This window comes from Lygodium microphyllum, chromosome 7 (genome assembly GCF_053477565.2).
Source record: "Lygodium microphyllum isolate KBCC chromosome 7, Lygodium_microphyllum_v1.1.10, whole genome shotgun sequence".
NCBI classification, from domain to species: domain Eukaryota; kingdom Viridiplantae; phylum Streptophyta; class Polypodiopsida; order Schizaeales; family Lygodiaceae; genus Lygodium; species Lygodium microphyllum.
In genome coordinates this window covers 57,529,454-57,550,803 of record NC_141141.1, presented here as the reverse complement: position 1 = coordinate 57,550,803, position 21,350 = coordinate 57,529,454, and the positions used below count along the sequence as shown (strand labels likewise).

Here is a 21,350-nt window from a genome sequence, read left to right as displayed (position 1 = left end):
GGGAACGGGATTATGGATGGATGGGCATCTGTGATTAAGAAGAGGACAGAGATGGAGATGAAGAATTCAGACTTGAAAGGAGACAAGGGGAGAGCAAGACGTTTGCGTTGAGCAGGGCAGAGAGGAAGACGCTTGGCGCAGGAGGAAATTGGGACGAAAAAGGCACGAAATTTTTTAACTAGACTTAAAATTGTGCAAAATTTTTTGATTGGACTTAAATAGGCACGAGGGGGGAAGAAGGAACGTTCCAGAAACCTTAATATCACGGTGAATGAGAATGTGACACATGGACATCATCAACCCAAGTATATAAGAACTTCTCATTTGGCTGGAGCGCGAATTCAAAACTTACATCACGACTGCCGTTCGTTTGACAAAACCTTACATCACGATTGTCGTACGACTGACAATACTGATGTATCTGATCAACAGAGATGCCGTATGTCCACGCTGCTCATTCACTCGCATTTTGTGGAAGCCCTCAATACAAAGGGATTAGAAGAAAGAAGGAAATCAAATTTGCCAAATCGCGTTGTATTGGTCAATTTTGTGCGAAGGAAGGAAGACAGGTCGAAGGCCTACAACTCAGCTTCAATAGAAGCGATAACGTAAAAGCAGGTTGTCAAATCTACTTAATTGTGCTATATTGGAAATCTAAAGCAGAGAGAAGGGGTTCAAGGAATAGCATCCTTTAGGCTTCCATACAAAGCGATAAGGTCAAAGGATCGACCTCAGATCCGTGCTAACGCGTTGTATTGGGCCAAGCATTATTTCACCTTTCATATCGCGCGAGAGGAGCAAGTCGCCTTTGTATTTAGCTTCTTGATTACGTCGTGTTGGTTTCAATGGCCAGGACAAAACAAACTGCAAGGAAGGTATTGGTGAAGAAATTTTCTGAAGAAGGTGCTGAGCTAACTGTTGAGGAGACCGTTGAAGAAATTATTGTCCCTATTACACTAGCTGGTAAAGTATGTTCAAGTGAATTTCCCTCAGAGAACAAGTCATTTGGTGAGTTTGAGCCCTTAGCTTCTCCTCATTCTCAGCCTGCCAAGGAAGCCCCTATGAGGAAAAAGTGAAAGTCAAGATGGTTTTACATGTAGATGTGTTTTGCAGAGATCAGGAAAGCTCAAAAGTCAACCACAAACCTCATTCCTGAGGCTGCATTTTTAAGACTGGTCAAGGAGATATCTGATAGGTTTTCCCTTGTTGCTTCTGTGGATGGGCTCAACAAGAGATGGCAGCTGTTTGCCCTCCTATACTTGCAAGAGACATCAGAAGATTTTTTAATAGATTTTATGAATGATGTTTATATTTGCAACTGCCCATGAACATCGAATTACATTAATGAATAAAGGCTTTAGTATGGTTAGCAAACTTAGATATAGGTTTGACAAAGTTTTGAAGCCTCTTTCATCGACTAATCAAAAGGCATTTGAAATCCTCAATGTTCCACCTAGCAGAAAGCAGAAAGAGCCACCAGCACCCAAGGTTGAAGAGGTTACCCATTTGTATCCTACAAGGGTTGCAAGTGAGCAGGAATTTGTCATGGAGGAGAAAAGAAAAGAGGTAATAGAAAATGAGGATTTGATTTGCCAGAGAAAGATTTTGACTCTTGGCCCAGTGAACTATGAGACGATGGGGAAAGTGTACAGCCAAATGGTCGTGAATGTTTCTATTAGTCCTAAGAAAGAAGACTACCTTAGCATTTCTCCAGAGGATAAGATCTTATTTGAGAAAAAGGATACTCAACTTACAGATTCAATAGTTTATTGTTGTTTGAGGTAAGGTCTTTCGCTTCTCTTTATTTATAATGAAATTTTCCAAGGGTTCTTATATTGTACTCATTTTCTTGTTCATTCTTTACTTTGTATATAGGGCATATGTTGCTTCTCTTAGCATTAATATTTCTAAGAGTATATTTGTTATTGATCCACTTCTCTCAGTGGATTTCTTTTCAAAATCTGATTCAAATATTGCAAGGTTTTGTAAGGACTTCGATAGTGTCACAAACCATCATATTTTTTTTCCATATATTGAAATGTACTTTCTTCAACATTCTATCTCTTAATGATTTGTCTTTAGGGTTATTATTGCTCACTTGTGTTTTGGTTTGCAGAGGTCAATGAAGTCTAATCTATATTGACATTCCTGCAAGAGAGGTCATTTTTATGAATTCTCTTTCAGGAATCCATGGCCAATCAAAGATGTATTGTCAATAAATACTCTTTATTTTATCTTTATTGGATAAAGTTTATAATATTTGCTAATAAGTTAATATGTGCAGTGCTACTAGACTTGCTACTATCCACTTGGACACTAGCTTTGAAAGCATTGTTGATCCTCAGAGACCTTTCAAGTTTCTGCTTCAAGAGGTCCCATTGCAAAATGACGTACATAGTTATGGCTGGAGAGTGGTTTTAAATACTTCAAGGATAATAGATTCAAAGTTACTGAACGTAGAGGGGGTGAATGTAAGTCTCCTGTGATTTAACCTTTTTATAGTGAAAGTCTCTTGCTACTTCAAATAACTTGTGTGCTTTGTTACAGTGCAAAGACTACCCTAAGGCATACATGTGGTGGATATAGGAGAGGTGTATTGAACTAGTTTTAGATAGTGCAATTACACTGGTGGACCCAAATTCCCCTCTCCTAGCTAAAAATTCCAAAGGACAGGCAACAACAAAGGGCAAAGGCAAGAAAATGGCAACCACCAAGAAAAAGAAGTCTTCAAGGTCCAAACAAAAGGGGCACAAAATGAAGGGCGTGCCTAAGCTTTCCCCATTGAAATTCAGTCCATCTCCTCTAAAGCCTAAGGAGAAAAGAGTTCCTGAGTAATTAAGTTCTTCGAGCAACAAGAGAAAACACCTAAGAGGAAACTAGTGATGACGGATGAGAGTATGGAAGATGAAGCAACTTTTCCAAAGAAGGAGAGAAGCCTTAAGGATGGAGAAGCTATAGATCAAGGATAAGCTAAAGATCAAAAAGAAGCTAAAGAATAGCCTTATAATTATCAATTTGTCTATTTGTATTGAAGTAACATTCCCCTTGTATATACATATGTAGTGCAATATTCTGACCCAAAATGTGATGATATGTCATATTGATCTTACCCATGAAAGACGATTTTTTGTTAATAGAATCATAGAGAATTATAAAGCTTGTACCAAGTCTTTCCTATTAAATTTCATTGCAATTTTGTAACTCATGATATAATGAAATCATTTTGGTCCACAAATGACGATTTGTTATTCACAGAATCATTGCAAAGCTTATGCTAAGATTTTTTTAAATAGTACTTTTCAATGTGTATAATTCCATGTTTCTGGCAGCAATATTTGTGAGAAAAAAAAAAGATTCAAAATTATTTGTACATGCATATTAATGGTTCGAAACTCACAACACTAGGAGGCAAACATCTCATACATGATACAAAGCTCTCAGCTCTTTTTCCAATTATAGCACCATTTACCTTGAACTTATATCCAGGATTAACATTGTCTAGAAACTCCAAGGTGTCTCTTACATCCTTAAGACTCCACTTTGAAGTAATGTTCACCTCTTTTACTTCTTGTGCGGTAACTTGCAGTGTAAATTTCAATGTCTTACAATCAATATCTGAATCTAAAGGAACCCAAGCACCCAATCTAAGTTTGTATCTCTATAATCAAAACCTATGATAAGAGATTGTCAAGATAGATTGTAGGATAAACCCAATGATTGAGGGCACACATTGCACCTTATAAAGTCACCTTTGTGGTCAAATTCCTTGACTTTCCAACATAGACCTAATTTTTTTTCCCAAATTTTCCTCTGAAAAATTTCTGTTTAACCATGAAACCTTCGTCCATTGTAAACATGATGTTCTAAAGTAAGCTACAAAAACATGCAAGGGTAAAAGCCACGATAAGCATACTCTTCTCGAGATCCTTCCAGGAGTCATAGCCTTTTGAATATCTTGAGCAAAACTCTCCATTGTTGCTTCATCAAGCATCTTCCAATCCAAAGATGAGGGGCTTGGTAACTGCAGATCTTCAAGGTATCCATACACACCTGCTCTTGAAGGAACCACATATTGTGCATAATACACAAAAATTCCACTTTCATGGAAAAAACTCGTGGTCTGATTAGCATAAATAATGTCTGCAAATTCTTTATGAATGGCATGGAATGTTCCGTTGAGGCTCTCCACATGTTGGCACTCAAAACTTGTTGATGTAAAGATATCTACAACCAATAATCCATTATTTAGCATATCCTTCAAACAAAACTTTATACTCACGTATATTTTACAACTCAAACTTATAGTGTACTTGTTGGAAAAAACATTCCCATGGAGCCAAGTGCATATCTCTAGTAATGTAAACATGTTGCACCAAAGCAAACCAGCCTTGAGGCATGGTTTATAAGGCAAAGATACGTCCCTTCCAATGATATTTGATATCCCTTTGTTTTGTTTTTTTCAATTTGCGAGAACCCCTGCAAGATGGTAGCATTGTAGCCCAATAATTTATAGTAAATGTTTTGGGCTCCCATTCTCCTTTTGCGCTCTTGCTATACATGGTGCAAGAGTTTATAGAATGAGAAGGACGTCTTGTGGACGCCATGTAAAAGACAATGAGTATGCAAACAATGTGCGGAGAAAGAAACCTAAAGAGAGAGGTCAAGGAGACAGATTAAAAATACTACCAGCGCCAAGAACTTTGAAAATTCTCCCGAGAAGGACATCTCGTGGATGCCATGTAAAAGACAACGAGTATGCAGACAATGTGCAGAGAAAGAAACCTAAAGAGAGAGGTCAAGGAGACAGATTAAAAATACTATGAGCACCAAGAACTTTGAAAATTCTCCCGATTCTCAAAATTGTCTTAATTAACTTAACTTTGTCATGTCTTTGTCAGAGGTTTTGTTAGCTTTATTAGTTAATAGGGGCCGTTGGGATTACCAAAACTTGTCAAGGTTTGAAGATTTTGGCTAAATAAGAGGGGAGAACCACAAAATGAACTCTATTATCTCAAAAGCAGAGGAGACAAGAATACCATATTTTTGTCCATGTGGCAAAATCTCTTTGGCCCTTTCCTTAATCCACGGATTAACAAAAGTGCAAATTTTAATGTTTTTCGGCCCTAATGTTGAAACACTAAGAACACACAAGCTCTATGCTAAGAAGAGCAAGCATGCATTTTTTAAGAAGCAAATATAGTATCTTGGATTTATAGTATCCAAGAAGGGAATTGTAGTATATCCAACCAAGGGAGAGAGAGAGAGAGAGAGAGAGAGAGAGAGAGAGAGAGAGAGAGAGAGAGAGAGAGAGAGAGAGAGAGAGAGAGAGAGAGAGAGAGTGTGTGTGTGTGTGTGTGTGTGTGTGTGAAAGAAAGGAAGAAAATTTGAAGAATAAAGGATGTTCCAAGGTGTTGCAATACTTTGTATCCTTCATCTTCCCTCCACTCTTCCCCATATTCCTCATCATCACCAAGCCTCTCATGATGTACCATTACTCTCTCCAAATTCTTCCCCCAAATCTTTGAGACCCCCTTACTCTCTCCATGTATTCCATAAATTATGTCCAAACCCTATGTTCCTTTCTTATAGCATACAAGAAGATCCATCCTTAAAAGCCTTGAAGAAAATATATCTTATACAAAGATCAAATCTTGCAATAAGATATTTTCTTTCATAACCAACATCATCATCCAACCTAGCCACTCTTCCCATTAGCCTTTTACCTCACCACCTTGCTAAGTTTGGATTCAAGGACATTTGTGTTTCAAGACCAAAAAAGTGTGAGCATAGTGGGATAAGTAATGCAATGGTAGATTTTTTAATGGCCCAAAAATGATGGAACATGGGAGTGGGACAAGAAGTAGCATGTACATGCAACATCACACCAAGTCAACCTTAGGTTCCTTATGATATACTTGCAATGCACTTTTACTAAATTAGATAATAGTTTGTTATTATTTCTTGATTGAATAGAAATGCACGCAACACAACCACTGGGTGTTCAAGCATCTTATGGTGTTTTGCAATCTTGTTATGCATACTTTAAAGGTGTGTTAGGGATACAGGTGCTTATGCCTATGCCACCCTATATTTGCTTCACACACTGCGACCACACACTTTTACACTATAGGTGGTGATCACCTAGCATTGTCACTTTATTATTTATTCTTTCACTAACTATTGAGTAAGGAAAGGCCAGTCACACATTGTGATCATTAGAGTTTCCACATACAGTCTCTCTTTCTCTCTTTCTCTCTTGCTCTCTTGCTCCATCCACCATAGCTTGCACCTTTCTTGCTTCCGTTTGCTCATACTTCCAGTCAAGCTTCTCCTTTCAACTAGTATTAGAGCCAACCATTTGAGGAGCTTCTCCACCATTCAATTTAGCTCAGATTCGAATATCTTCAGTTCAAGTTTATGGTAGATATTGCTTTAGCCTATCAAGGTAACCATTGATGCTAAGCTCTCTTCAAGCCTCTCTATACTTGTCAAGGATATTTCGAGGGATACTTCAATCATTGCCAATAATCACTTGGGCCTTAGTAGCTTCCACACAATGACCAAAAAATATATTAGCAACAAGTACAAATTCAATGTGAACTTTAAGACCCTATCCTTCACACCTTAGATTGCTCTCCAAGTCATCTTTGGTAGCTCTTGGCACTCTTGGGCATTGGGTAAAGTCTTGACATCACCTCTTGGAATTGATTAGGTAACATTGTATTACTCTTGAAGTGGTATTTGGTCTATTATTGCTATATATTCACAACAAACTTGTTGTACACACTCTAGAGCAGCTCGTATTGGATGCTTATTACTCATGTATTGGCGCCCCAATCATTATAAGGACTCATTAATTTGCTTGTTTGATTGTATTGAGCTAGCTTAGATTTTGACAATATTTCATTGATGTATACTTTTGGATAGCAAGCATTCTTCATTGCAAGGTTATGCCTACTGTGCCTATTTAGGTATGCCACCTACATATATTGATACTTTGAATTCATGTTTGCACCCGAATGTGATTATGCAATGCTTTGGGCTTTGGTTTTGAGCTACATCAGATACTTTGTTACTTTGGATTTATGCTTTAGTTACTTTAGTCATTGACATAATACACTTGAAGACTCGTTGAGGTTTTTTGCTTTGATGTATTCTAGATTCTAGATGATCATGTACTTGATGCATCGAGCTTGCATTGCTCATTTGGGATTTAGATTTTCTTCAATGGGAGCACTTGCTATTGGCACTAGAGCTTTGGATTCTTTATGCAATTGAGCTTGATCTCTTTGTTGAGAAACCCAGATCTTGAGCATGGTTGGTTATGGAGGTCGGAAGGTAAAGACTAGAACCATGATGACATAAACAAGAGACGATGACTATTACTCAAGTGAATTAGGTTCCAAGATTAAGTGCTTGGAATCATAAACACAATCTTGAGTAGGACATGACAAAGACACAAATTAGAAGTACAAAGTACAATAGCACTTTATTTAAATAAGAACCAAGTACATGTTTATGTAGCCTTTGGATTGTTCCACTCTCCTCATTGTGCTTACGGGATATAGAGCATCTCTTCCTAGAGCATACATCATTTGTCATACCTTACAACACCCCCCTTAAAATGATGAGTTCCTACACTTGTTGGCTTTTTTTGCCCCCCTCTACATGATGACATATCCGGGGAGACTAGTTCATAGCCAACCTAGTTAAGTTAAAGCTTGAAACTTTACATCTTTGGTAATGATTTTTTACAAACCAAATCCACTAAGGAAAAAAAAATCCACTATGGGAAAGATACAATGAAAATTTCTTTAAAACAATCTATCAGAGTTGTTGTCGATAGCAGAAGTATCTTCTTCATATTCTTCATTAATGAACTGATTTTGATGGTTACCATTCTACACTCGTTGTGCTCTTTTCCTATGGAAACATTCACTGGCCATGTGCCTAATCTTACCATAATAATGACATGTGACTTTATCCTTGTTGTTGGTGTTGAATTCTCGTCCATGTCCTTTTGCTCCATAAGTTCCCTTGGTATACAAGAGATTGTCCTTTGAGATGATTTCTTTTGCATCCTTGTTTTTAAGTTTACTTTCTCCATCAAGTAGAAAATGCTCCATGTCTTTGAGTGAGAGATTAGGAACATTATTGAGGGTAGACAAAAGGTTCTCATATGGTTCTTGATTTACACTTGCTAGTAGCACTGCTATGGCTTCATCCACATCTAAGTTCTTCTTTAAAGTTGCAAGTTGAGTTTTAATGCTCTTAAACTTGTTAATGTGCATGGTCATAGAAGAACTATCCTTTACATCCAGCTTATATAACTGCACGAGTAATTTTACTTTTGAGTTTTTAGCTTGAGTTCCAAAGATCTTGTCAAGCTCATCCCATACCTTTTTTGTATCTTTGATGCTAGAGATATGGTGCAATACATCATCGGATAGTCCCCATGCAATGATGCCTAGAGCCTTGTTGTTCATCTTTTTTCACTCTTTTGTCTTTAGCTCGACTTCTTCAATGAACCCATCTTCATCATCTTCCTTCTTTCCATATGCATCTCATGTATCATCCTCAAATAGATCCCAGGGGTATTTCCTCGTGAGATGGTACATTTTCTTTCCAGGTGTGAAAGCCTTCACAATTGAATTTGGCCATTTGCTCAAGTTCAAACATTTTGAAGGAGGTCTTACCATGAGTATGCTCGGGTAGTGTCTATCTTTTTACAATGAGATAAGGGATTTAATCAATTGGGCATTCCACATTAAAAAGCTTCATATTTGTCATTGCAAAAACTGAAGTAAAACTAGCAATTGAGTTGTTCTTGGATGTGTTAAGAAACACAAGTGCTAAGAAGCACTAAAATGAGTATCAAAAGATTCTATGCTTTGAAAAACTTGAAGTTGTTGGATAATTTCTCCCCTTCTTATTGATTTGAAGTGCTAAGAACTAAGTGGAGCACTAGATCATAGTGGCAAACACTTGAATGAGCTGAGAGGAGTGAGAAAATGAAGTGTATTATGAACTTGAAGGTCAATGGCTATGGCTGCCATGTTTTAGGGTTGACAGAGGCCGACTGGTTTTTCACAAACAGCAACGTGTATAGGCAATCATTTCAGGAAATGTCTAGTGGGTAGAAGGCCTGAGATGGGCTCCAAAAACCTTATGGTTGCAGTGAGGATCGTATCACGTTCATGGAGAACATGCTATACAGACTGAAAACATCACAAAGTAGGCAACGATCTCCAATTTTTATAATGCTGGTGCATAGAGCAATGCTGGGTTACAACATGCCAGATAGTTGTGCCCTGAGTAGAGGGACAAATCCTCAAAATAAAGTTAGTTGAGATATGGCTTGTATGAGGAGATGCAATTTCTCCAAGCAGGGTAGGTCCTACTGGCTATGGCCAACAGACAAGAAGGTAAGGTGAAGATGGAGGTGAGAAATGAAGTCATTTGATGGAGATGAGCTTCGACTGAGGTTGTGGGGAGCTAGAAAAGCTATGAGAAGAGATAAACCATGATCACCATGGCTCTGATAATACATTGAGAAACACGGATCTTGAGCATGGTTCGTTATGGAGGTCAAAAGGCAAAGACTAGAATCGTGAAGACATAGACAAGAGACAATGACTATTACTCAAGTGAATTAGGTTCCAAGATTAAGTGCTTGGACTCATAAATACAATCTTGAGTAGGACATGACAAGGACACATATCAGAAGTACAAAGTAATAATAGCATTTTATTGAAGTAAGAACCAGGTACAAGCTTATGTAGCCTTTGGATTGTTCCACTCTCCTCACTGTGCTTATGGGATACAGAGCATCTCTTCCTAGAGCATACATCATTTATCATATCTTTCAACACTTTTAAGATAGTGGGACTTTGGACTAATGTACATATTGTCTTAATGCTCATTGGATGCATTTGCTCTACTAGTGGGCTGATTTGATTATATGCTTTGGACATGATACTTATCCTTGTCAAGATGATATCAGTGATGTATACATGCATATTGGTTATGTATTGAGCTTCATTACTCTTTGCTTAGTCTATTGTCCATTTGGCAGCTCTCTTTTGTTACCCCTAAGATCTACTATTGGAATGAGAGTCTATGCCTATTGGATGTATGGTCTACTGACACATTGAGGTTGTGACAAATCTTGGTATTGGTTGTATGATTTTTTACTATTGGTTGCTTTTACATATCCCAACTATTCTCGGATATTATTAGTAGTGGAAGCTTAGCTTTTCTTGATCGATTTCCCACAATTGGTTTTATAACAACAGTGTTGTAATTACAGTTTTCATCATTCTTTATGAGAGCAGATACTCAATAATACGATAGTACATTACTTATAATTAGTGGACAACTCTCTTATTTTAAATTATCCCTCTTATTTTTCCCTTGTTGTGGTTGAGTTTTGGGGTTGTTTTCCAGTCATTTATAGTAGCTTATACCCTTAAATTTTGCATTGGTATCTTATAATTATGGCTAGTTCTTTGAATGATAATGCTATTCAATATTGAAAAGGTTGATGGTGCTAATTTCACCTATTGGAAGACACAATTATGAGAGGTATTGATTTAAACAAAATATGTTTGATTTTTTAAAACCAAGAGAGTAAAGCCCAAAGGCATTGATTAGGATACTCGAGATGAGTTGGATGAGCTATTAAATCCACTATTATATTGTCATTGTCTAAATAGGTTTTTTTCAATGTTGTGGCATGGCACCTAAGGATAATGCTTAGTGGTTATGGAAAAAGATATGCAATCTTTATAACAAGTAAAACGATGCTTTATAGATGTATTGTTTGAAACAGCTCATGGACCTTCGGATGAAGGAAGATACTAGTATGTCAGTGTATTTGAATGAGTTTCATTTGATTTTCAACTAGTTGACTTTGTAGGGCATTTATTCTTAAGGATAATCTTTCTCCCTTGTTCTTGCTTGAGATACTTCTTGAGTCATGGGACACTTTTCATACTACTATTGTATGTCAATATGCCTAAGGATGGTTTGAAACTCTAGAATGTTGAGGATGCCTTACTCAAAGAGGAGATAAATAGAAAGAATGTGGATGTAGCCCATACTTCTCATGCATTAGCTGTTAGGGGTAGACATGATGGTAAGAGCGGTAATGACCACTATACTAGAGACTCACAAAGGTCTCAATCTCAGGGATAGACTCACAATAAGTCTCTGGTTGTAGGGCTTCTCTTACATGTCATTATTGTTGGGAATCAGAGTCATATTCGGCCATAATGCCATAGGATGTGTGATGATAAGCGCAAAGAGAAATGCAAGTGCAAAGTGTAAGAAATTTTTGATGATCACAGCATTGTCCCTAGTAATTCTAGTGCAGAGATTAAGGAGATAAATGTAATGCAAGTTGAGTTTGATGATCAGTACATCTTGGAAACTTATTCTCTTGATGCTAGTCAGTTGGTTGATGCACGTCCACTTTTTCTTAGTGTTGGCTACTTGATTCGAGGGACTTATTTCCATGTTTCCCCAAAGATAGGGATTGGTTTCATTCCTATCGCAACATGAAAAGTTCTATTAGACTAGGATATAACTTGGCATTGGATATCATTGTGATTGGGGATATATGGCTGTAGTTTCTTCCAATAATACTTTCTTTTTGTATAGTGTACACCATGTTTTGACTTTAACCAAAAGCTTACTCTCTGTGGGTAGTTGGATGATGTAGGCCATAATATATCTTTTGGTGATTCTTTGTGGAAGATTACCTTTGGAATCTTCTATTTGCTCAAGGTGCCAAGGGTGGCAACCTCTATCTCTTGCTTATATCTGGGTCAATAAACCATGTTTTAGCCGTGGCTAATATACCACATATTTCTTTATGGCATCGTCACCTTGGGTACATGTCCTTAAAGGGAATGAAAACGCTTTCTCATTTATAGTATCTTCTGTTTCTTAATCACAAATGCTTTGATTCTTGTGACAATATGCAGACATGTGGTTCTCATAAGAAATTTGACATTACGTGTATGGGTGAGTCTTTGGCTCTAATTCATTTTCTGATATATGTAGTCCCATGCCCTATCAATCACTGGGTGGTGCAAAGTATTTTGTGACTTTCATTGATGATTATCCACATAAGGCCTGGGCATATCCTATTAAGTAGAAATTGAAAGTCTTATCCACCTTTCAGTGTTGGCTTACTCTTGTTGAGAATCGATGTTGGTATAGGTTGAAATGCCTAAGGTCTAACAATGGGGGTAAGTATGTCTCTAATGCATTTGAGAAAATTTGTGATGAGAGTGGTATTTAGCATCAATTGATCACTCCCTAAAACCCACCCCAAAATGGCATTACAGAGCACATGAACATGACAATTTAGGAGAGGGTTTGTACCATGCTAAGGTAGGCAAACTTACCATAGCATTTTTGGACTAAGGCACTCGCTACTACCATATATTTGATAAATATATCCCCATGCAATGCTATTGGTTTTCAGGTTACAGAGGAGGTATGGTTTGGAAAACCTCCATTGTATGCTTATTCAATTGCCTTTGGATGTGAGGCTTTTTGCCATGTTTCCAAGGACAAATGCAATAAGTTGGATCTAAGTCAATGAAATGCATCTTTCTTGGTTATGGGACTGTAAGTGAAATGGGTTATGGCCTATGGGATCCACAAGCATGGAAGGTCATCCCCAACCATGATATTTGTCTTCAGTGAAGAGAAGATGAATAAGTAGCATGAGTAGGTAGTTGATATTTACAAAGTGATCTTTCAGGAGGAGTCTCATGTTACAATACAGCTAGCTAGACACCCTGCAGTTGATACTCTAATGGCCCATGAACATGATGTTAGATAAGTTATGTAGGTTCCATTGCTTGTTTTGTGACATTCTACTAGAGATAACTGATCAATTTGCACTCTCCATGGAATATGTTATGGTGACAAACTCTAGTGAGCCTCTTACATATATGAGGAGGGTATGCACCAAGGTGATAGTCACACTTGGAAGAGGGCCATATAGTTAGAGTTTGATTCACTATAGAATGAACACTTATGAAACTTGGTTCCTTTGTCTAGTGGGAAACATGTATTACCATACAAGTAGGTGTACAAGTTAAAGAGTACCTTTGGGTACCCCAAGCTAGCATATAGCTAAGGGTCTTAATTAGAAGCATGTTGTTTGACTTTGATGAAGTTTTCTCTCCTGTAGTCAAGATGACTATCCTATGATTGGTTTTATTCTTGGTTGCACAATTGGATTTGAGTCTTTATCAAATAGATGTGAAAACAGCTTTTTTGCACAGAGACTTGCATGAGGATATCTATATGCAGCAACCTAAGGTCTTTATGGAAAAGGGTAGGGAACACCTAGTGTGGAAATTCAGAAAAAGGCTTTCTTGCCTTAAGAAAGTACCTAAAGAATGGTACCATAAGTTTGATACTTTCATGCATTTATAGGGATATACTCACAGTGATATGGATCCATATTTATACATGAAAAACGCCTATGATGGTAGCCTTATTATCTTTGTACTTTATATTGATGATATGTTGATTGTTGGGAGAGCTCATGATGAGCTAGATGCTTTGAAGACTTGGATCAAGAAGAGCTTTGAGATGAAGGATATGGGATAGGCCTCACATGTTCTTGGTATGTGTATCACGCACAATCACTCTAAGGGGTTCCTTTAGCCATCACAATACTAGGCATACATACATAAGGTACTTGAGCGATTCCACATGTAGGATGTAGAAAAGAATTGGTAGCCAAAGTTTTACAATTGAAATGTTATGAAAAATATCCTCTTTGAATTAGGCTCAATAGGAGGTTAGATTGAATTTAGTTTGGATCTCATTCAACAAGATAATAGATTATTTTAGTTGGATTTTCTTAAAGAATTTGACTAATTGGGATTGTGACCACTAAAGAGCCTAGTTGAGCCACAAAGGAGCCACCACTGTAACCTCCCACATTTGAAATAGAGTAGGGGCTCGATGAAATTGTAGAGCTAATATTAGAAGATCCAAAACTTTCAAAGGGATTCAAGGGAACCCACCCCTTCAAAATAAATAATAGAGGCTATGAAAAGGATAAGGAAGAAGGTAACCTCCCACATTTGAGATAGACTAGGGGCTAGATGAAATTGAAAAGCTAATATTAGAAGAGCCAACAACTTTCAAAGGGATTGAAAGAGAACCCACCCCTTGAAAATAATAGAGGCTATGAAAAGAATAAAGAAGAAGGTGAAAAGAAGTAGAAGAAGGCTCACTGCTACCCCTCAACTAGTACTAAACATGTCCCCTCCACAGAGAAGGGAGTAATTGCATTTTTCTCTTATTTTTTTGATTATCCTCCCTTTCATTTATTATTCAATTATTTGTATTCTAGTATAGTAGTTGGAGATGGTATTTAGAGTGAAGCAAAATCTAGTTTATCATTTTCTTTAGTTTGATAATGAGGAGGATTATGATGATGGCTATATCTACAACAAGGGCGAGAGGCGATTTATAAAGGGAGACAATTTTATAATATATCAAAGTATTAAGGTTTGACTTTCACCTTTGAGGTTATATCCCCCAATAATGTGGGGATATTACATACTCTCCCCCTTAGAGAAATCAAGATGTCCTCATTTCGAGAGAAAATGGGGATATTGTTTAGATAAAGCATTCTCATCAATCCAAGTGGCATCTTCTTCAAGATAGTCTTTCAACACGACAATGTATTTCATAATAGCTCTACTTTTAAGGATTTTCTGTTTTACATCATATTATGTCAGATTGAAGCTCAAGGACTCCTTGGCTTGACATTCCAACTTGTTGATAATCAAGAATATGGTTGCAACTTGTATGCATTAGGTCTTAAGCACTTGAGGATCTTGTAGGGTCAATAGTATCTTGGACTCAACTTCTTGATTTCTCCCAATGATAGAGGGATTTTCTTTGGGTGAACCCAAATAAAAACTATGTCTCCTTCATTGAAGATCTTCTCTTGTCTTCCTATATTGGCATAGGCCTTTTGTTGATTCTTAGCTAGTTGAATATCTTATCTAATGGCTTTAACTTATTCATCTATCTCATTCAACATCTTCATGGAGGCTTTCACATTTAGTATAGGATCAAAAAATTTGAGTGATATAAGATCGTCTTGTCTATAAAAAACAAAACCTAGAAAGGGGCCATCTTGATGCTTTGATGATAAGAAGCATTGTAAGTAAACTCTACTAAGGATAGATAATACATCTATCATTTAGGTTCTTTGTAATAGTATACTCTATGTCTTCAATGACTTAGCCATCACTTGGGGGATAATAATAGTAATTTATGATCACTAACGATCCTCTTTGGTAAACCATGTAATCTAAATCCTCATTTAGAAAGAGCCTTGAAATATTTGAAGCCTTATAGTTTGTCTTTATGGGAAGTAGGTTATAAACATTTGTCAATATATCCATGATCACCATGATAAAGTTGTATCCTCCTTGTATTGAGGGTAATCTAACTAAAAAATCCATAGTGAGTGATGAACTCATCATAGTTTTTCTCATGAAATTTCAACTTTCTTGAAGAGTAGGCCATTTTCAACCCTCTTGCATGAGTATACAACCTAATGCTAGAGAGGTAGCATATGTTATGACCTCAAAATCTTGGTTCAAGTAAGGAAGCTTTAAGATAGGAGTTATTACCAAACTATGTTTGAACTTCTCAAAGTTGGATTGTTCTATTGGGTTGCACACAATATAAGTTTTCTTCTTGAGAAAATTAGTAAGGGTTGCAGCTATCAAGGCATAGTCCTTGATAAAAACTCTATACCATTCAGTTAAGCCCAAAAGCTTTGTGCATTGCGTGCATTAATTAAAAGTTGTTCTGATAGTGTTTTCACCTTGATTTAGCATAAAACCAAGGCAAGAGAGGCTTGGAACATACTGAGGAGTCTATACAAAAACCTAAAAAAGGATTTAAAACTTTAAGAATCAACTAGCAATGAGGAAGTTTTCTGAAGGAGAGATGGTTGAAGCATTCATCACTCAGATCAATAATTTGCATGTGATATCTCAAGTTTTTTTTCACACCTTCCCTATGTGTGAATGAGGTTTAGGGGGGGGGAGTTAATACAATAAAATTTTAAAAATTAAAAAGTGAAAACTTTACCTTTTTACCTATTTTCAAATAGTGCCACCATCCACCCCAACTATCGCCGCTAACTACCACCATGAATCACCATCAAAGACATCTCCTCCCCAACATCACAAGCATCAAATTGGTAGTTCCAGCCATGTGATCACACAATCGGTTGGCCACAACAATCATGAGGAAGAGAGGAGCATCAGTAACACACACATACACACATATGTATGTATGTATGTATGCATACATGCATGCATGCATGTGTGTGTGGTGTGTGTGTGTATGTATATATACATGTATGTATGTATGTGTGTGTGCATATTATATTTATATATATATATATATATATATATATAGAGAAGAAAAAAAGAAATAAAAAATCCACAAAGGAGGCTATTGGTTTTAACATTGAAAGGGGAGGTAGACTTCACTAATAAAATCCATCTCCATTATCCTTGTATCTTATGCAAGACAACTTGCGAGATAGCCCAAGATGGACAAAGACAAAAATTGTTGAGGACCTAAGAAGTATTACAAAGGAGTGGGACAAGAGCTAAAGAACAAGAATGAAGTTGTTGTCACTATTGCTACTACTATGGAGACCCTATGGATTGCTTATCAAGTCAAGTGTTCCAATTGAGTGGCAATGGCTACCTCTCACATAGGAAAATGAAAATGAGGACAAATGAATGGCCTTTATTGACATTTGACTAAAAAAATTTAGTTTTAAAAAAGTTCATCAAATTTTTTAAAATAGACTTTTAGAAAAAAACTAAAATATACAATATTAGATCAAGAATCAAAAAATAAAATCCCTCAATCTATTGATCATGAATTTTTTATATATCTATGTCTCTACACAATTTTTGACTTGTTGCAAATCATTTGATACCAAATAATTCTCCTCCATTCTTTTGTCCATCTAAAATGAAAAATATTTTAATAAGTTTTGAAATGTAAGCGTAACAAAAAAAAAAGTTCTAGTATTCAACAAGCTCACCTTTCTACCACCAATACAAAAGTTAAGCTCTCTATACAAATGCTTCCCATGAATACAAGATGCTCTTGCAGATTTAGGAGACTCCAACAATCACTCATTGTAGCTGACTCAATCATTCCATCTAGCTTATTAATTTGAATATCAACTACTTGTCCAATGTCTTTGGTGGACTCCAAGGGAATCCATTGTCCTACTTTCTTTATCCAACATCAGTAATAGAAGTGCATGTACAATGATGAACATGCAATCAAGTAATGGAAGATAACACTAGAGACCACCACTTTGCATGATGTCACCTTTGTGCATCCCACCCACCTCATTCCATCCTTCTTCAAAATTGAAATTAAAAAGGTCCTCATGTACATCCTTACAAATGAACATGGAGGGACACATAGAAAATTGAGAATATTTGTGGATGAAAATATTTTATGTGTGAGCATAGATAGATGAGAATATTTATGGAATGGAGGTAAGAGAATGACCATGGAAAAAAGAGAGAAGCTAGGTGCTATGTGGCTATGGCTAGGAGAAGCTGGGGGCTACAATGGCTATGGCTATGTGAGCATAGAAAGATGAGAAGATTTGTGAAATTTAGGTAAGATAATGACCATGAAAGAAAGAGAGAAGTTAGGTGCTATGTAGCTTGGGCTAGGAGAAGTTGGGGATTATGTGGCTATGGTTGTGTGAGAATCAAAAGTTGAGAGGATTTGTAGAATGGAGGCAAGAGAATGACCAAACTAGAAGCATGCCGCCTTGCAAAAAGACACCAAAAAATGCATTTTTTGACTATTTATGACATAAGAAGAGGTTTTGGGGGGAAAACCCATTTTTGAAGAGGGAGGAGAATTTCAAAATTTGGGTTCTTTTTGGATGCCGCTACTTGACATGGAGTCATAAAAGTATGGGGGGATGGGGAGGGGAAGAGATATAGGGGGACAAGCCTATAAGTGGTAGAGACAAGGGAAAAAAGAGAGTGGATATAATGTGCATACCACCCCCTCTCCCATTGGTCCACCTCAAATCTCTTGTCATTATGAGAGTCATTAACTCTTAAGCTAAAGGGTCATTTTTGAGTCCATATTCCCCTAATGTGGAAAAATGGAGATTTTAAGAATTAATTATCTTAGCTGAATATTAGGAAAGAAAATTTTGAACAATCTCCTAAGCAAGTTACCTAGGCTTTAGTTGACTAGGCGAGATTATACCTTAATTTATATAAGGGTTGATGTATACTTTATCTCATCTCTCACTCTCATTAAACTAAGTGTGGTACTATCTTGATTTAAGCTTCAACTAACTACACAAGTGATCTCTCTTATCTCGATACTAGATTGTTGTTAGGTGACTTAATTGAGTCATTAGTACCTTAGATCAATCTTTATGGGTCAAGGCACTTCTCCTATGAGGTAGACCTAGAAGCAACCTAACCAACTAAGCTTGTGAGTTTCATGGCATCCAATGGTGTTGCTTGAGAGGAGAAATTGGGGGACTATTATTGAGTATGCCCCTAAATAATAATAATAACCTAAAATTAAAATTTTGACTCAAAGTTTGAGTTTTGATCACTAAAATGGATATTTTTACAGAAGAAAATTATGAATATATGCAAATATCCATAGTAAAAATTATATAGCAACATGTGATAAGGTACTTATCAAGTTGAGGACCTTGTTGCTAGATTGTGATCAATAGTTTAAGAGGTCTTTGCAAAAAGAAAATCACTATTGCAAAGAGACCTTAAGGCATAGATGGAATGGTTGCCCTCTTCATCATACAAGATGTATAGGCTCACATATGGTCTTTCATCTAGTGGCTCCTTCCCATAGTGAATGGGAGCATCTTTTTGTGATAGTGTTACTATCAATACATGGGGCCTTGGTATCCCTATTAGATTGATGTCTATCCTAGGTGCTAATTATCTTTGATCATTAGTAGGCACAAGTATGGCTAAAGGAGCTCCTCTACAATGGCTAACTATCAATTTGTCTAATAGGGATTTTGGTGATAGGGTTGAGGATGTGGAAGTATCCTCAGCCACAGGTAGTTGGCTATGTCATGTCCAAACGTCCCACAATTGGTGCAAGGTCTTAGTCTTGGCTTATGGCATTTTACCATAATGTGATTTCCTCTATAGTATACACAAGGGACACTAGGCCTTATAGACCATCCTTTTAAGACCTCTTGGAGCTTCACAAATTCCATCTTATGACTCTTGAATTTTTGAGAGAGATATGTCTCCTTCCCCTTCTCATGTTTTGTAGGATTTATTTGCTCATTATGAAGAATGGCTATCTCTTTGTAAATCACAATGATGCTCACTAGTTGAAGGGTTTCCTTTACTTCAATAGATCATTAACCCATAGCATCTTCAATCTTGTCATGCCTCAAGCTAGAGTTGGTTGCTAGAGCTTTGCATAGTTTCTTATTCTTGATCCCATTTATGAAAACCATAGCCATAGCTTGTTGACTGGTCTTTCAAGAGCATGGATTATCCTATGAAGTCTACACACTTGGAAGATGTAGTCTCAGATTTTCTCTTTATCCTTTTGGCTTACATTTAGGAGTTTAATAACCTTTTGGTTCATGTTCATGAATTAAACAATAATGTTATCCACGTATCTTGCTTCAAAGAACCTATTTATAACCAGGTCTTTGATCACATTAAAATCATTCTTCTCGTTGGTACCATCAAGGCTTGTGGACCAAGTCTTGTCCTTCTCTCCCAGACATAGCACAAAGGATTGTGCTTTCTTGTAAGCATCTTTGATGTTATTAGCCTCACAATTTGGCTCAAACTATCCAATGAAACTAGATAGGTCATCTCCTACTATTGAAATTTTGGACTGGTCTCTTGAGCATGATCTTACTAAAACTCCTACCAAAATAGAAGGAATTAGGACAACACTACTTCTTCCAACTTGTTGATGTGTCAAGTAGCCATTTGATGAGGGTGCCAGGTTCACAAGTGATGGTTAAACTCCCTTTTCTTCTTTTCCAAGCTTAGGTCCTCCTACTAGTCTAGGATTTTTCTTCCTTAGCTAGTCTTCTTTTATTTTTATCTGCCTATTTTTCTTCCACTAGTCTCCCTATGTGCTCTATTCTCATTCATTGGTAATAAAGTATGATGAGCCATTGGATATCTAGTGGGAAGTCTATAAGGTCAAATGCTATATTTTTTATGTTTGGGTTTGAGCCATGCATTATGTTTAGCTCTTCTCTATCTATCAAGGCCTTAATCATATTTATTAGGTCAAGTAGGGGTGGAAGTCACAATTGGCTCCCTCAAGGAAGAGACTTGTTACCTTGAGTTTGGTCAGGATGGTGTGGTCTTCTGCACTCAATGTGCTAGGGTGTGTTGTCTTTTTTCCCTTGATGGCTAGATAGACACAATTATTTCTAGATTTCATTGCTTGTTTGCTAAGATAGGGCTTATTCCATAGGGTATGCAATAAATTTTTATCATTTCTTTGTTTTTATGTTTCTTTCCTTTTTCACCTCTTTTCAGTTGATGTGTCTATGGGTTGCTTTATCATGGAGGTTGATCTAAATTGGATCCCCCATGATCTTGATCTAGTTGGCCTTATGGGCTCAGATGAATTTTTCCTTACTCACTTAAGGAACTTAGTCTCCTAAGACAAGCTCTAAGAAATTGGTGCTTGATTAGACTAGGTTAGCCAAGTGTGTTGCTGGTTCAATAACTTGGCCTAATACTATCTCAATGTCAAGTGGCAATGCTTTAGTAGATTTAGCAAGAGCTTACTTGAGTTAGGATCAAAAGAAAAAATGATTGATTCGGTATTTGGGCAAGTAAACTTTGATGGTTTCTACCAAGTTAAAATTCATGATATAGTGTTGGGTGTGTCCTTGCAATGATTTGAATTCAACAGATTATTCTTACTAGCTCGGTTTACTCTCGTCCCCCCCACCCACCCTCCAAAAATGCAATTGGCTCGTGCCTAAGTGAGTTGAGTGTATTGCGATATGTGATGCTAATGGCCTTGGTCAAGGCGTGTTGAACCTAGATGTGATGCAAGTTAGCTAGGCTAGGTCTAGGAAATAATCCTAAAATGTATTGACCTTAAGTGAAGTGCATCAAACTAGGACTTATATAGGGACATCTAAATGTGTCTAAGGAGATGGGAATGGAAGAGTGTATGTCTTAGGGTGATGGAAGTTGTAGTTATGTTCAGTGATCCTAGTTGATCTCATAAGTGATGGAAGA

At 37.0% G+C, this 21,350-nt stretch overlaps 1 protein-coding gene across 1 annotated transcript; it reads left to right on the top strand.

Annotated features, from left to right (window-relative positions):
- Positions 1-845: 845 nt before the first annotated feature.
- Positions 846-1,328, top strand: LOC148033481 (uncharacterized). Its single transcript, XM_087680917.1, has 2 exons — positions 846-1,008; positions 1,114-1,328. The coding sequence occupies exons 1-2, from the start codon at positions 846-848 to the stop codon at positions 1,326-1,328; spliced, it is 378 nt and encodes a 125-aa protein (XP_087537043.1).
- The last annotated feature ends 20,022 nt before the right edge of the window (positions 1,329-21,350 follow it).

Excerpts from the sequence above, each read along its gene's own strand:
- LOC148033481 (XM_087680917.1), top strand. The coding sequence starts at position 846 with ATGGCCAGGACAAAACAAACTGCAAGGAAGGTATTGGTGAAGAAATTT. Across the intron at positions 1,009-1,113 it reads CTCAGAGAACAAGTCATTTG|AGATCAGGAAAGCTCAAAAG; the intron begins GTGAGTTTGAGC and ends TGTGTTTTGCAG.